The sequence below is a fragment of the Bubalus kerabau genome, chromosome 1 (genome assembly GCF_029407905.1).
Source record: "Bubalus kerabau isolate K-KA32 ecotype Philippines breed swamp buffalo chromosome 1, PCC_UOA_SB_1v2, whole genome shotgun sequence".
Lineage (NCBI taxonomy): Eukaryota > Metazoa > Chordata > Mammalia > Artiodactyla > Bovidae > Bubalus > Bubalus kerabau.
The window spans coordinates 5,082,780-5,095,904 of NC_073624.1; the positions used below are offsets into that span (position 1 = coordinate 5,082,780).

Consider the following 13,125-nt stretch of genomic DNA (forward strand, 5'->3'; position numbering starts at 1 on the left):
CTTCTTATCCCTGGAGGAGAGGGACTCCTCACCCATTTACAAATGAGGAAGCTGAGGCTCAGGCCAGGAAAGAGACCAGTCCCAGGCCACGCACTTAGAGAACACAGTCACCTGGCTGTTAAGTGATGGCCCTGCAGACCCTGAACTTTGCAAATAGGGGGAATCATGGTCCCCTCTTGGGGACCCCAGTCCCCAAGAGAGTGGCTGTCCCCTTGGTGTTCCCTCTCTGCTTGGGCCCCTTTTCCTGGTGACTCAGGATGCGCTGGCCTCCTAACCACCATCCCTCTGCCGTCAGGCCCCAGGGCCCTGCTGCGCCCATGCTTGAGGCCAGAAGCATGGCCCTTTTCATCCCCTTACCCCCTCCCTGCCCTAAGCGGGCCCTGTGTGCTGTTCACAGGTGCTCCTTGGGGCCCCCAGCCCCCGGGAGACTGCTGGTCTCCCATCACCAGGGGCAAGGAGACGCAGAGAGGCCCTGATGGCTCAGGTGGTCCAGTGTCCCAGTTCGGGGCCCAGGGCGCCTCGGGCTCCCTCACATTCTTCCACAGGAGGCAGCAGTGGCCTTCTGGTCTCTGTCAGATGGTCAAAGCAGGTGGCGCCGGCCCTCCAGGGTGGTCAGTGTGAGCCTCCGGGGACTTGTCCGCCTCCCCTCCCCACCTCCATGGCGGCATTTCCGGCTCCTCCAAAGCCCGGCTCAAAGGCCCCTTCCCAGCTCTGCCCCTTCCCTCCCCAGGTCCTGCAGCCAGAGCCTCTCAGCCCAGCCTCAGGGCCCCAGCTGGTCTTCCTGACTCCCCACCGGGAGTTGCTGACACATTCAGCCCCTGTGAGCTGAGTGTGAGCCGACCCCCACCCCCAACCGAAGATGGAGCTTTTTCATTGGCCGGAACACGGCCCAGAACACTGGCTAGAATTCACTTCCTGCCTCTGCCCCTCGCCTCCAGCCTCTGGTAGGTTGTTCCTCCAGGCCAGTGGGTCCCAAACCAAGTCTTTGCAACCTCTGCAGGTCTTGCTAAGACTCAGACTGTGCTCCCCCTGACCCCGCTCCCACTCCAGAGTTTCTGTCTCAGAATGCGGGGCTCGAAGCACTGCGTCTGTGACGAGTCCCTGGGGGATGAGGATGTGGCAGGTCAGGGACCGCACCTAGAGACCGATGCGCTCAGCCTCGGTTTACTCCTCTGTACTCGGGAACGCACGAGATCAAGTGAGATGGTGAATTCATCGAAGCCTTCCTTAGTGAGCTCTGTGTCCTTAAGATGGTCTTCTTTTTTTTTTCCAAGGCTGAGAAGGGGTTCTGGAGAGCTCCCCTGACTCCTGAAAGGCTGGGACCGTTCTCTTGCAGTGGTCCTGCCCATCCCCACAGAGGAGGGTGCTGTACTTTGAGGAAGGGGCCCGGGATTTCATGAGGCCACCCAAGCCAGCCTCGGTACCCCAGTACATGAGACCCACCTGCCCACTGGCCAGCACCACCCAGCTGGGATCCCCTCGCCAGCCCCGGGCGCTGGGAGCTGTGTGGGCTGGAGTCTAATAACCTCTCAGCAGAGACAGAGCTTTCAACTAACTGAGGCGCTTCTGCAGAACCGGAGCCTTTGTGGTTGGAGAAATGTATTCAGCCTACGAAGCCCCTTTTGAGCGATACAAATTAGATACAGCAGTCCCTTTTATGAAGATACTAATTAAGCTGGAGTCAGCGGGCTCCAGGTTTTTTTCCATTGTTATATTTGTTCAGGCTTTCACTCCTGTTTATCACCATCGGCATGACTAGTAAATACTGTTCTGGGCTTAGACGGCGTCACCAGTGGCTGAACACCGATCTCTGGCCTTGAGTCAGGGGAATGAGGCTCCGAGGCCAGGGAAGCTTTGTCACCGATTGTTGATGGAGTTTTTGATGGTCTTTTGTGTGTCAGAAGATGAAAAGGGAGAAATTGTGTTTAAATTCAATGGTCTAGGGGGCTGAGTTATTTATGATAAGAGCTGGGGCCACCGAGGCAGCCCCTTGGGGGCTTCTGGTTCTAGGGTGTCAGTTTAGTTGAAACTAAGACACAAGCGGACGCTGCTTTCTCCACAAGCAGGACTTGGTTCTCGCACCCCTGTCGCTCACCACCCGGGCCAGCCTGGACTTGTTGGCGAGCCCACCACCAAGTCTGCCCAGTGACGGAGGAGTGGAGAGGGTCCTGGACCTTGGATCCAGGCAGGCCTGGATTGGATTCCCCCTCCACCACCTCTAACCGGCTCAGACAGGTCACTGTAGGCCTCTGAGCCTTGGTTTCTCCCTCTGTAAAGTGGGATCCCAGACCTGCCTCTTAAGATGGCCAAGTGGATTAAATCCGATAGAACCGGTGAAGCACAGAGTAGGTGCTCAGTTCGTGTTTCCTGATTGGGTGCCTGCTGTATGCAAAACTCTGGGAAAGGATGTCCTTGAGGCCATGATCAGCCGGGCCTGCAAGGAGCTCCCGGGGGCTCAGTATAAGCAGGATGATAGCCTAGGGGGGCCTAGGAGGGGTCAGGAGCAGGCTTCCTGGAAGCCTCATCTGGAAGAGGGGAGGCTCACCCTGGGCCACAGAGGCCTCCTGGTGAGGGAAGAGGCAGCAAGACCCTAAAATAGGCCAACCAGGCTCTGCCCACGATCCTCACGGACTGACGGGTGTCTTGGGCCAGCTGGGCCTGGTGAGGGACCCCCACCAAGCCTGGTGACTCTGTTTTCCAGTCTTGTCCGCGCATTTCCGGGTCTGTGAGCCGTACACAGACCACAAAGGCCGCTACCACTTCGGCTTCCACTGCCCCCGGCTCTCGGACAACAAAACCTTCATCCTCTGCTGTCACCATAACAACACAGTTTTCAAATACTGCTGCAACGAGACAGAGTTCCAGGCGGTGATGCAGGCAAACCTCACGGCCGGCTCCGAGGGCTACACGCACAAGTGAGTACCACGCTGGGGCCCCGGTCAAGCCGGGGTGCTGCCAGAACACCCCAACCTCCCAGCCAGCTGTGGGGTAGTCAGTGCGAGGATGGGTGGGCCTGGAAGGAGCTTATGAAAGTCTTCAGGTGACAGGTTTTCTGGGCTGCTCTGTCCTCTGGACTTTAGCCTTCTCATCTGAGAAATGGGCGCACGACACGATACCTGCCTCTCAGGACTTATGGGGAAGTGGAGTGAAGTCAAGGACGTGGAAGACTTTCAGTGCTTGGACCTGGAGCCCATGGGACCCAAGTTCCTTTTTCATTCATTGTTTGTTCAACAAATATTGGTTGACATTCCTGACTCAGAAATTGTTCCCACGCAGCCCCTTTGCTTAAGGTGATTGGAACACATGAGACCAGGGCCCTGATAGGCGGGATCTGAATGTAGAGAGAGAGGAGGAGTGTGCTGGTAGAAAAGCAGTGAGAATACGCTAAGTAAAGGCACATGGTATCAAAACAGTATCCACTTATTCATCTTATTATGAATGAGCATATTTCACATTTTTAAAAGCCATTGTGTCCTCTGCCTTCACCTATTTAATTTTTGGCCTTTTTCCTATTGAATCATAGGAATTCTTTATATATGAAGGAAATGGGATGCATTTCATATATTTTCTCAGAGTGTCTTTGAGTTTGTGCTGCTTTTTTCTTCATGCTTAGTTTTAAATTATTATACAGTCAAATTGTACCCATATTTTTGTCATTTATGTCTGGTGGGGTTTATATCGTCCTGAGATAGGCTTTTCCTACTCTGAGATCATAAAAAGATTCCCTCATGTTTTATTTCTTGTATGTTTATTTTCTTGCCTTCAGGTCTTTGATCTGTTAGGAATTTATTTGGATGTAAGATTTCTTTCTTTAATTTGCGTGCAAGTAGTTCGTGTGGATGTTTATTAGGAATCTAGCTTTACTTTTTTCCTAAATGGGTAGACAGTTATCCCAATAGGAATGATTGAATTGTCCGTCTTTTCCTCACTGATGCGAGATGCCAACTTCCTGTATACGATAATATACTAAACGTGAGTGTCTGGGTAGATTGGGGCGGCTTTCCTTGGTCTATTTATGCTTGCTAGTACCTCGTTGTGTTAACTACTGTTGCTTTTGATATGTTTTAATGTCTTCTTAGTCTATTCCCTTAGATTTTTTGTCATGTAAACTTTATAATTAGCTTTTCTAGTCTCTCTGCCAAAAAAAATCTAGGTAGTATTTTTTATGGAGATTGTGTTGGATTTGTAGATTAATTCAAGGAGAATGGACTTTTCATGACGTTGAATATTCCCTTCCAAGAATACAGGGTGCCTTTCTGTTTGTTCAGCTTTTCTTTCATAGTGTTGTAGAGTTTTCTTCACATAGAGATTGTACATATCTTTTCATTTATTCGTATTTATTTCTTTTCATGCTGCTGTTTTATAATGAGGTGTTTTTTTCTACTGGTTGCTCAGCTGGTAAAGAATCTGCCTGCAATGCAGGTGAACTGAGTTCAATCCCCCTGGAGAAGGGAAAGGCTACCCACTCCAGTATTCTGACCTGGAGAATTCCAGGGACTGCATATAGCCCATGGGGTTGCAAAGAGTCAGACACAACTGAGCAACTTTCACTTTTTTCCACTAAATCTTCTAACCAACTGTTGTTTAAATGCTAAAACCTAATGGTTTCTAAATATAAACTTTTTTACTCAGCCACCTTACTGAAATTCCTTATATTTGTAATACTTTTTCGGTGGACTCTCTTACATGTCCAATTATGCTGTTTGCAAATAATGATGATCTCATCTCCTTCTCTCCAACTTTTGTGCCTCACTTCTTTTTCTTGTCCAATCATGTTGGCTAGTACCTCTAAGACCATCTTTAAAATTGTCAGGCACTCTGATCTCCCTCCTGACTTTAATGGGGATGCTTCAGATATTTTCCCAGTAAGCCTGAGGATGACTCCTGAGATAGATATATTTTTTCATGGTAAGGAAAAAAATCTACTTGGAAGGAGTGGGTTTGTTGAGTGACTAGTGGGGGGATCAGTGTCACGCTGGGAGCAATGGTGGTGGGAAAGGTCTGAGCCTCAGTCTCTGTCTGATGTTGGGCTTGGATGTTTTGCTACCACACCATGCTCTCTTGGGGGGAGCTGCCTCTTCCCTCTGATCAGGCAGGAGATGCAAATTGCTTGACTATCATCTAAATCTCTCCTCCTCCCACCAAGGCCAGCTCCCCAGCCTGCCTTCCTCAGATGCATGGGTGCTTCCCTTGAATATCTTGCCATCTGCTCAGACCTTAGAATAATTCTGTGTGAAGTAGTTCAGCAAGCCTCTTCTGTCACGAGGGCTGGAATCAAGCCTGGAACTTGACCCAAGCCTTTTTATAAGACCAAAGACTAATTTCCTAAGCCAGGAGGGCGGTGCCAGGACTGAGGTTAGGACCCCAAAGTGTTGTAGTTGCTGGCTGAAAGCCAGACAGAAGACAGAGGCTTGGCAAGGTGGCCAGACTTCTCCAAGGCCCTGGCGACTGGCGTCTGGGATCCTCGTTTTGAACACACAGGTTTCTGTGGTCTGCTCGTTCACACAGGATGCACGTGGAATTCTCCACCGTCTCAGCACGATGGGTCCCGGCTGCGGATAATAAAGTGTCAAACCACAAAACAAAGCCCTTCCCTGGGGAGGCATGGCCACACTGAGGAAGTTTAGCTTGGTTTTTATTCTGGAACCTCAGCAAGCATTTTCGGAGCAGGCAGCATGGGGCCAGCTCTGTGTCAAGCTTCTGAAGTCACCTGGGAGCCCACCCTTAGTCCCCTTGACGTGCAGGAAGGTGAGGTGTGGAGAGGCTGGATAACTTGCCTGACTGAGGCAGCCAGTGCGGGTGGAGCCTAGAGCCGACCTGGATCTAGAGTCGCTTTAATAAATCCGAGACTTCTGTCGATGGCAATCCCCAGAGCAGGGACCCCCGCCATGACCCCACGGACACATGGGCCTCATCCTCCTTTTGGGGGTCGCTCTGTGCATTGTGAGACACTGGCCACCACTCACTAGAGGCGGGGAGCACCCCCTCCCCACTGATGGGCTGTGACCCCCAACCAAGTCTCCTGACTGCCGAGCACGGGATGCGGGACTTTTCCTGGTTGAGGGCACTGCTCTGAAGGAATGCCTCCTCGTCACTCTCCACTGAGCTTCCTGTCACCTCCCTTCCCACAGACGTGGAGAGAAGCCCAGAAGAGCTGGGCTGCACTCCTCAGCCGGGCTGTTCAGCTCTCTTGGGCCTCACGGGGGAGGCGTGGTGCTTGGTCTCCCGCATCTGAAAGTGTAGAAGAAAGTGGGAGTCATGCAGTACAGAGGAAGGAGCGTTCCTGGGTGGCCTGAGTATGAAATGCCAGAGGAAGAGTGTGGAGAGGCAGCAGGGGCTGGCATGCTGGGCTGGGGGCCCCTGGGCTGGGGGCAGAGGGGGTGGCGCTTGGGCTTCCTCGTGAGGGTGGCACGGGGCCCTGAGGGCTTCAAGTTGGGTTTGTACTCATGGATGGTGCAGGGACAAGGACCTAGGACACTGCAGAAACTATGATGTTGACCTGGACAAGATGGGGCCCCCGCAGAGGGGAGGGGCCGGGGTCACCCAGTAGACAGCCAATCAGAGCTCAGATAAGAGGCCCTGGAGGCCTCCTGCTTAGCTGTCGGAGTTGAGGGACCTTGGGGAGAAGGCCTGAGCCCAGGGAGCTGGACCAGGGCCTTGTGTCCAGCCAGAGCTTGTGTCAGAGAGGGGGCAACTGGAAGATGGGCTGGTGGGAGTGGGAGGATAGGATAGGTCAATGGTGAATGGGGTGGGACAGGCCTGCCTGGCCAAGAGGTCTTGAGTGCTCCAGGTGTGTGAGGGGAGCCAGGTAAAGTCCGCCTTTAGGACCGTCCTGCCCTCTGGGGCTCTGATCCCTCTGGGCAGGACACCTGTGTAGTCTCGTTAATCCTCACAGCTACTCTGAGAGCAAGGAAAAAGGGGCTGGGCCCAGGCTGGTCAGGTCACCTACTGCAGCCACAGTTGAGGCCAAGGAATGCCAGGGCCCTCGTTCCACCAACAGGCTCTGCCACCCCTGGGTGCGTCTAGAAAGCCAGGGCTTGTCTGATGCTGGGGAGTGTGCCAGACCTCAGCCCAGAGGCCAGATGAAGGTTAATACCCATCTAGATGGACCAGGGCAACTGTGACCCCCATTAGGGCTTTATGAAGATGCAAGGGCCGCCTAACACTCGCCCGCCCCTCCCAATGAATCAGCCGGGAGGCGGGGCTGGTGGCAGGCAAAAGGAGAGTGCTTCTGATGACTTATTTACTTGTGTTTTTCTGGAGGAACAGAACGGTCTGTTTTAGTTCTGGCTGCTTGGCAGAAAGGCAGGCAGAGCGAGGGAAGCAACCTCGCCAAGCCCACCACCTCGGGGAAATGCCACTTCTAGCCACTCGGGCAGCGGCCCTGGTATTCAGGAGTGTGTGGGCACCCTCCCATGCCAGGTTCTGGGCAGGACACTAGCAGCAGTGACCACCCAGGGCCCTGGACAAGCACCAGCAGCACCTGTTCAGGGCGTGGGCTGGGACGGGGCCTGTGTGGTCGGTGATCAGTGCTCTCTGAGGGCAGAGGTCGCCCCTCTGGCAGCGGGTCATGGACTGGAGTCCTTGTGTGGCACATGGGTGTTCCTTCACGAGGCAAATGGGCTGCTAGAGGTGGGAGCCTGGGACAGGAATTCTCAGAAGATAGCAGAGTCCTCAAGGCCTCACCATGGGAAGTGATGGGTTGTCCGTTTTCCCTTGGCTGCAGTGAAACCTCTTTCCTCCAAAACCTTTCCTTCCCCCAAACCCAGAGGTGCTCCAGCCACACAGACACGATGGTCTCGGGAACATACCTCCTCCATCCTCGCCTGGGACTGCCCATGGGCGGTGATGGGACCACCACCTAGCCTCAGCTGGCTGACGTACCTGCTCCTGTCCGGGAAGGTCTTCAGCGAGATTTCTCTGTCAGAGAAGCCTTGGTTTCTTGCTTGAGAAGCACCAAAAGAATTTGAATCAGTGAATATCCCAAAAGATACTGGAAAAATTGGTATCTATGGTTTTGGCTGGCTTCTTATCTTGCTTCATAAAACAGCCTCTGTTTTATCTTCTGACCTTTATAACACCCACACACACACACCCCCACACACACACACTCAGCAAAGGCCCCTGCATCTGGATGAAATTAATTTCCAGATCGCATTTTTAAATTAAATTTTATAAAAACCAGAATGCTCACAGCCAGCCAACCATGGAGAGGCGGGGAGCTGCCTGGGGATGGTGTCCGTGACCCAGGTTTCTGTGCTGGCTACCACCTCCAGGGTGGCCTCCCTTGCAGGTAAGAGGGGGTCAGCAAAGGTGGCACCTCCTTCCAGTGCCCCTCTACTTCCTCTGAACTGGAGGGGGGCCGTGAGACCACGCTGTCACCCCAAACCCCCAGGCCAGTTAGACTGAGCTGGCTGCGGAGGCCTGTAGCCCAGCAGCGCCTGCGCTTGCCATGGCGATGACACCCTGAGATTCAGGAAGCTCTTGCTGGGGAGGTTGGACCCTGTCCTCAGTTCCCGGTAGAGGGTGAGCCAGGACACACGGGCCAAGCAGATGCGGGGAATTCCTGCCTGGACATCTGTCTCAGACTCGACCTTGGGATTTCCCCCCAGTTGTGCACACTCTGAGGTCACATGGCCCTGTGTCTAAATCCCAGCGCGGCCCCTCCCCAGCTGTGCAGCCTTTGGCAATGACTTTGCCTCTCTGGGCCTCATTTCCTCATCTGTAAATCAGGGAGACCAACTCCTAACTCACAGTATTGTTGCAAAGATTCAGAAACACAGGACGTGGTGATTGTTAGTATTACTATTAACTACTAGAGAATATGGGAATGGCAACCCACTCCAGTATTCTTGCCCGGAGAATCCCATGGACGGAGAAGCCTGGTGGGCTACAGTCCATGGGGTCGCAAAGAGTCGGACACAACTGAGCGACTTAACTAACTGGAGAATATGGGCTTCCCGGGTGGCGCTAGTACTAAGGAACCCGCCTTAGCCAGTGTAGGAGATGCCGGAGACAGGGGTTCGAGCCCTGGATTGGGAAGATCCCCCGGAGGAGAGCATGGCAACCTGGAGAATCCCGTGGAGAGGGGAGCCTGGCAGGCTACAGTCAGTAGAGTCTTAAAGAGACGGACATGAGTAAGGCGACTTAGCACACATGCACGCACTAGAGAATATGCGGCCTGCTGCTGCTGCTGAGTCGCGTCAGTCGTGTCCGACTCTGTGCGACCCCACAGACGGCAGCCCACCAGGCTCCCCCGTCCCTGGGATTCTCCAGGCAAGGACACTGGAGTGGGTTGCCATTGCCTTCTCCAGAGAATGTGTATAGAGAAGGTGAAATCTAGTGAAGAGGTTATGAATATCAAGGCTGCCCTTGTCACCAGCTTGCTATGAGTGCTCAATATGTGTTAGCTTAAGGAAGGTCTGAAGCAGCCCCAGGCTGAGCGCTGGGCACACAAAGCTAAGTTAGACCCTGACTTAGCCTCAAGGAGATGTGATCTCGAGATGCAAATAGTCCTACAAAACAGCAAAGACAGCAGAACGTGTTCTGGGAAACCCAGTGGTTTTGGGGGCTCAAGGAGAGGGATTGGACTTAACACAGGACATCAAGGAAGGCTTCCTGAAGGAAGCTGCAGGAAGACAGGGAGGTGGGGCCAGCTGCATGCACAGGAGGTAGGGGGCAAGTTCCAGGCAGAGAAGCAGCATGGATACAAGCCTGAAGGGAGCCGTCTGCCCAGAGAACTTGGGTGGCACCTGCCTTACTTAGGCAGTGTGGTACAGTGGTTAGGGATGAGTGTTCTGGAGCTGGACTGCTGGGCTTAAATCCTGGCTCTGCCGCTTCACAGCTGTGAGATCTCAGACACTCTTTTAATTCCTCTGAGCCTCGGTTTGCATCTCTGGGCTGAGGATGACGGCAGCAAGGATTCCTCCCTTGTATGCCGTGAGGGTCGGACGGGCTAGGATGTGTCAAGTGATTAGAGCGATGCCCACCAGCCGCTGCTTTGGTTACTGTTGTTGTTTCTTAGCCCTGGTGGTTTAGGCCTAGCTGTGGTCCCGCTCCCAGCCCCTGCAGGCATCGTGGACTCCCTCTCTGCAGGGTAGCATCTGCCCGCAGCTGGCCCTGCCTCTCCCTCCCTTCTCCCCTCCCCCAGCCCCCCCCCCTCCGGCTGCTGCCATGGGAACCACCCAGGAAAAGCCTGGTGCTTCGAGCAACCCTGTGGGGGCTCCAGGGGAAGGTGGAGAGGGGTGCTGGGGAAAACAGGGGCGCTGGGGGCTGGAGTCAGGCCCTCCTCCCGTGTCCATGCAGACTCCTGTCTCAGGATACCGGACAGCACTTCTGGCCTCTGCTCCCTGGCAGGAATTCACATCCACATGTCTCCAGGGGGAGCTGGCTTCCCCTTGAAATCAGGCAGCGGAGGGATGTGGTGGGGAAGACTGCTGGTCAGTCATTCACACCTTAGCAAGAACAAGCCCCTGGGACAGCTGCAGGCCTCAGGGAGGTGGTGGCTGGAGGTGGGGCTGCAGGAGGGATCCAAGGGGCTGTGATGCAGAATTGTGGGGTTACTTATTCCTCAAGCAGCCTGGAAGCCCCAGGCACTTGCAAGTGCCTGCTGGACGTGAGGTGCTCAGGACACCCAGATCCTCCCCTCGAGGAGCCCCCCGCCCCACATGTGGGGAGGGAAGGCCTTCCAGGCAGAGGGCTCGCATGTGTGTGTGTGTGAGTGAAAGTCAGCACCCTCCGCCTGGGGCCCAGCCCAGGTAGGGGGCTGGAGGACTCGGAGGGGAGCAGCCCCCATCTCACTGCAGAGGCCGAGGCTGAGCACGGGTGAACCAAGCGGGAAAGATCCAGAGTCTGGAAGCCAAGACCAGGAGGAGCTCCACTCCATCTCCTCCAGAAACAGAGACACACCCGTGTCCTCCCAGGCTGCACAGCAAAGCCAGGCCGAGAAGAGGCCGGAGCTGGGCCTCCAGGCTCCAGGCTTCAGACAGCATCTAGGGGGCCCTGCTGTGGGGACCCAGGACACCCAGGGAGCCTGTCTGCCGGGAGCTGGGGCGGGTCTCTCCCTGTGGAATGTGGGGCAGCAGGGCTGGACGCCGGCTCTGCCTCCTGGGAGCGCCTCCTCTCCACCACCGCCTGTGCATGCCCACCTGCACAGATGCCCGCAGCAGGCAGCAGATGGAGGAGGCATTGAGTGATTAATAAGTCGGTCCCTTTAAACGGTCACAGTCCCGAGCGAGCACTGTTTGGAGCTCAGCTACCCCAGCTGCCATGGCGAGGCCAGGAAGCAGCCTCCCCGACCATCAGGGCACTCAGGGGAGACTCAGACCCTAGCCTGGGCGGGAGGATACACACGACCCGGCTAGCATGGCCCCGGGTGGCGGGGGAGGGTTTGAAGGGCCCTCAGGCCAGAGGGAAGCCTTTCCCAGCCGGGGTAGGTGGGGCAGTGTATCCGGGAGGCTTCCCAGGGGAGGCAGTCTCCAAGAGGTGGTGGTAGGAGTCAAGCAGGAGAGGAAGTAAGGGACTGGGGGCATTGAAAGGGTTGGCCGGGCAGAAGGTACAGCCCCTGGGAAGGCCCGGTGTCCCTGCAAGTTCCTCGAGGGTGGAGGCGCTTTGGCAGGAAGCCAGCGCCCCTTCACAAAGAAGCATCTACAGCTCAGAACCCCCATCGTCTCTACTTCTGGAAGACAGACTAGACCTCAGCATGGAAGTGCTGGGTGAAGAATAAGAGAACCAAGGTCAGGGGCCCTGAGACCCCTGTCTGTGCAGTCTGTGGTGCCTGGTGGGGAGGACTGTGTTGGGGAACGGCCGTGGGGCAGGCTGGAAAGGCATGTGGCTGGTGGAGCAGCTGGACCGGTGTCTGCTGCATGGGGTCGGGGGAGGGCAGCTGAGCCCACGCCCTGAGTCCTGGGCTTCTGAGGGGCGGGAGCAGGGGGTGTGATGGAGCAGGCTGGGGCGGAGCTGGCCCCAGGTGGGGAGGCTGGCTGCATTCCACGCAGAACTTTGAGGTACCCGGTGGCCCCAGGTGGACTCTGCGAGGCAGGAACTTGGGTCTGTGTGTTCTAAGACAATGAACTTCCTGCATTTGCCCTGGGCTCAGAAGGATGGGGAAGAGCTGGAGGGGAGGGGAGGGGTTGGTGAGAGAGAGGCTGCTGAGAGCCTCCTAGGTGGTGGGAACAGCTTCAGCAAGGGCTAGGAGGGTGGGCAAGCGCGGGCCACCTGCCGGAGGCAGCTGGCCGGTCTGAGCGTAGCCCCCACAGGGGGGGAGGGAAGGAGGGTGAAAGTAAGGGCTCCCACACCATGTGAGCCCCAGATGTCCAGCTGAGAATTCCTTCCCCACCGGGGTTCCTACCCAAGGATGTGGAGTCTTGGAGGGGGTGCTTGGGTGGGACAGGGTGCAGGGCAGTGGGATCCGGGAGGTGGCCAGCAGGGCAGGTGGGGGAGAGGCAGTCATGAGGGGTGGGCATGAGAAGAGGGAGCCAAGATTCTCTGTCCCCCCATAGGGGCCCGACACCCTCTCTGAGCCCCAAAGCAGCCTCCGTGCCACGTCTTCTAATGGACCCCGCTGCTTAACTGCAGCCCCCGCGGGGCGGGGGTCCCGGCGTCTCTCAGCCTCTCTCTGTTTGCCTGCAGCAACTACACAGCCTTGTTGGGAGTGTGGATCTACGGCTTCTTCGTGTTGATGCTGCTGGTCCTGGATCTTTTGTATTACTCGGCAATGAACTACGACATCTGCAAGGTTTACCTGGCGCGGTGGGGCATCCACGGACGGTGGATGAAACAGGACCCCCGGCGGTGGGGGAACCCTGCCCGGGCTCCCCGGCCAGGGCAGCCGGCCCCGCAGCCCCAGCCTCCCCCGGGCCCCCTGCCGCAAGCCCCCCAGGCCGTGCACACGCTGCAGAGAGACAGCCACACCCCGCCGCTGATGACTTTCCAGAGCTCGTCCGCCTGGTGAGTGGCCGCCATCGCTTGTCTTTGACGAGCTTGGAAAATGCTGAATCGTTATTGCTGCTGGGTCTGGCTCATCGATTACTGGACTATTTCCTTATTTGCCAAGAAAAGTTTAAAGTGGCTCCTAATAATAACATATGCCTGTATGGAAAGGTTGAAATGGAGCTTAGGAACAAA

General features: G+C 55.7%; 1 protein-coding gene across 2 annotated transcripts in view; it reads left to right on the top strand.

The window, feature by feature from the left end:
* The window catches only part of SHISAL1 (shisa like 1), a 79,259-nt gene that overhangs the window by 30,658 nt on the left and 35,476 nt on the right, over positions 1–13,125 (top strand). For both annotated transcript variants that reach the window (XM_055565354.1, XM_055565312.1), the window contains exons 3-4: positions 2,702–2,915; positions 12,631–12,948. In XM_055565354.1, the coding sequence (XP_055421329.1) occupies positions 2,702–2,915; positions 12,631–12,948 (532 nt within the window). The remainder of the gene's footprint in view (positions 1–2,701; positions 2,916–12,630; positions 12,949–13,125) is intronic.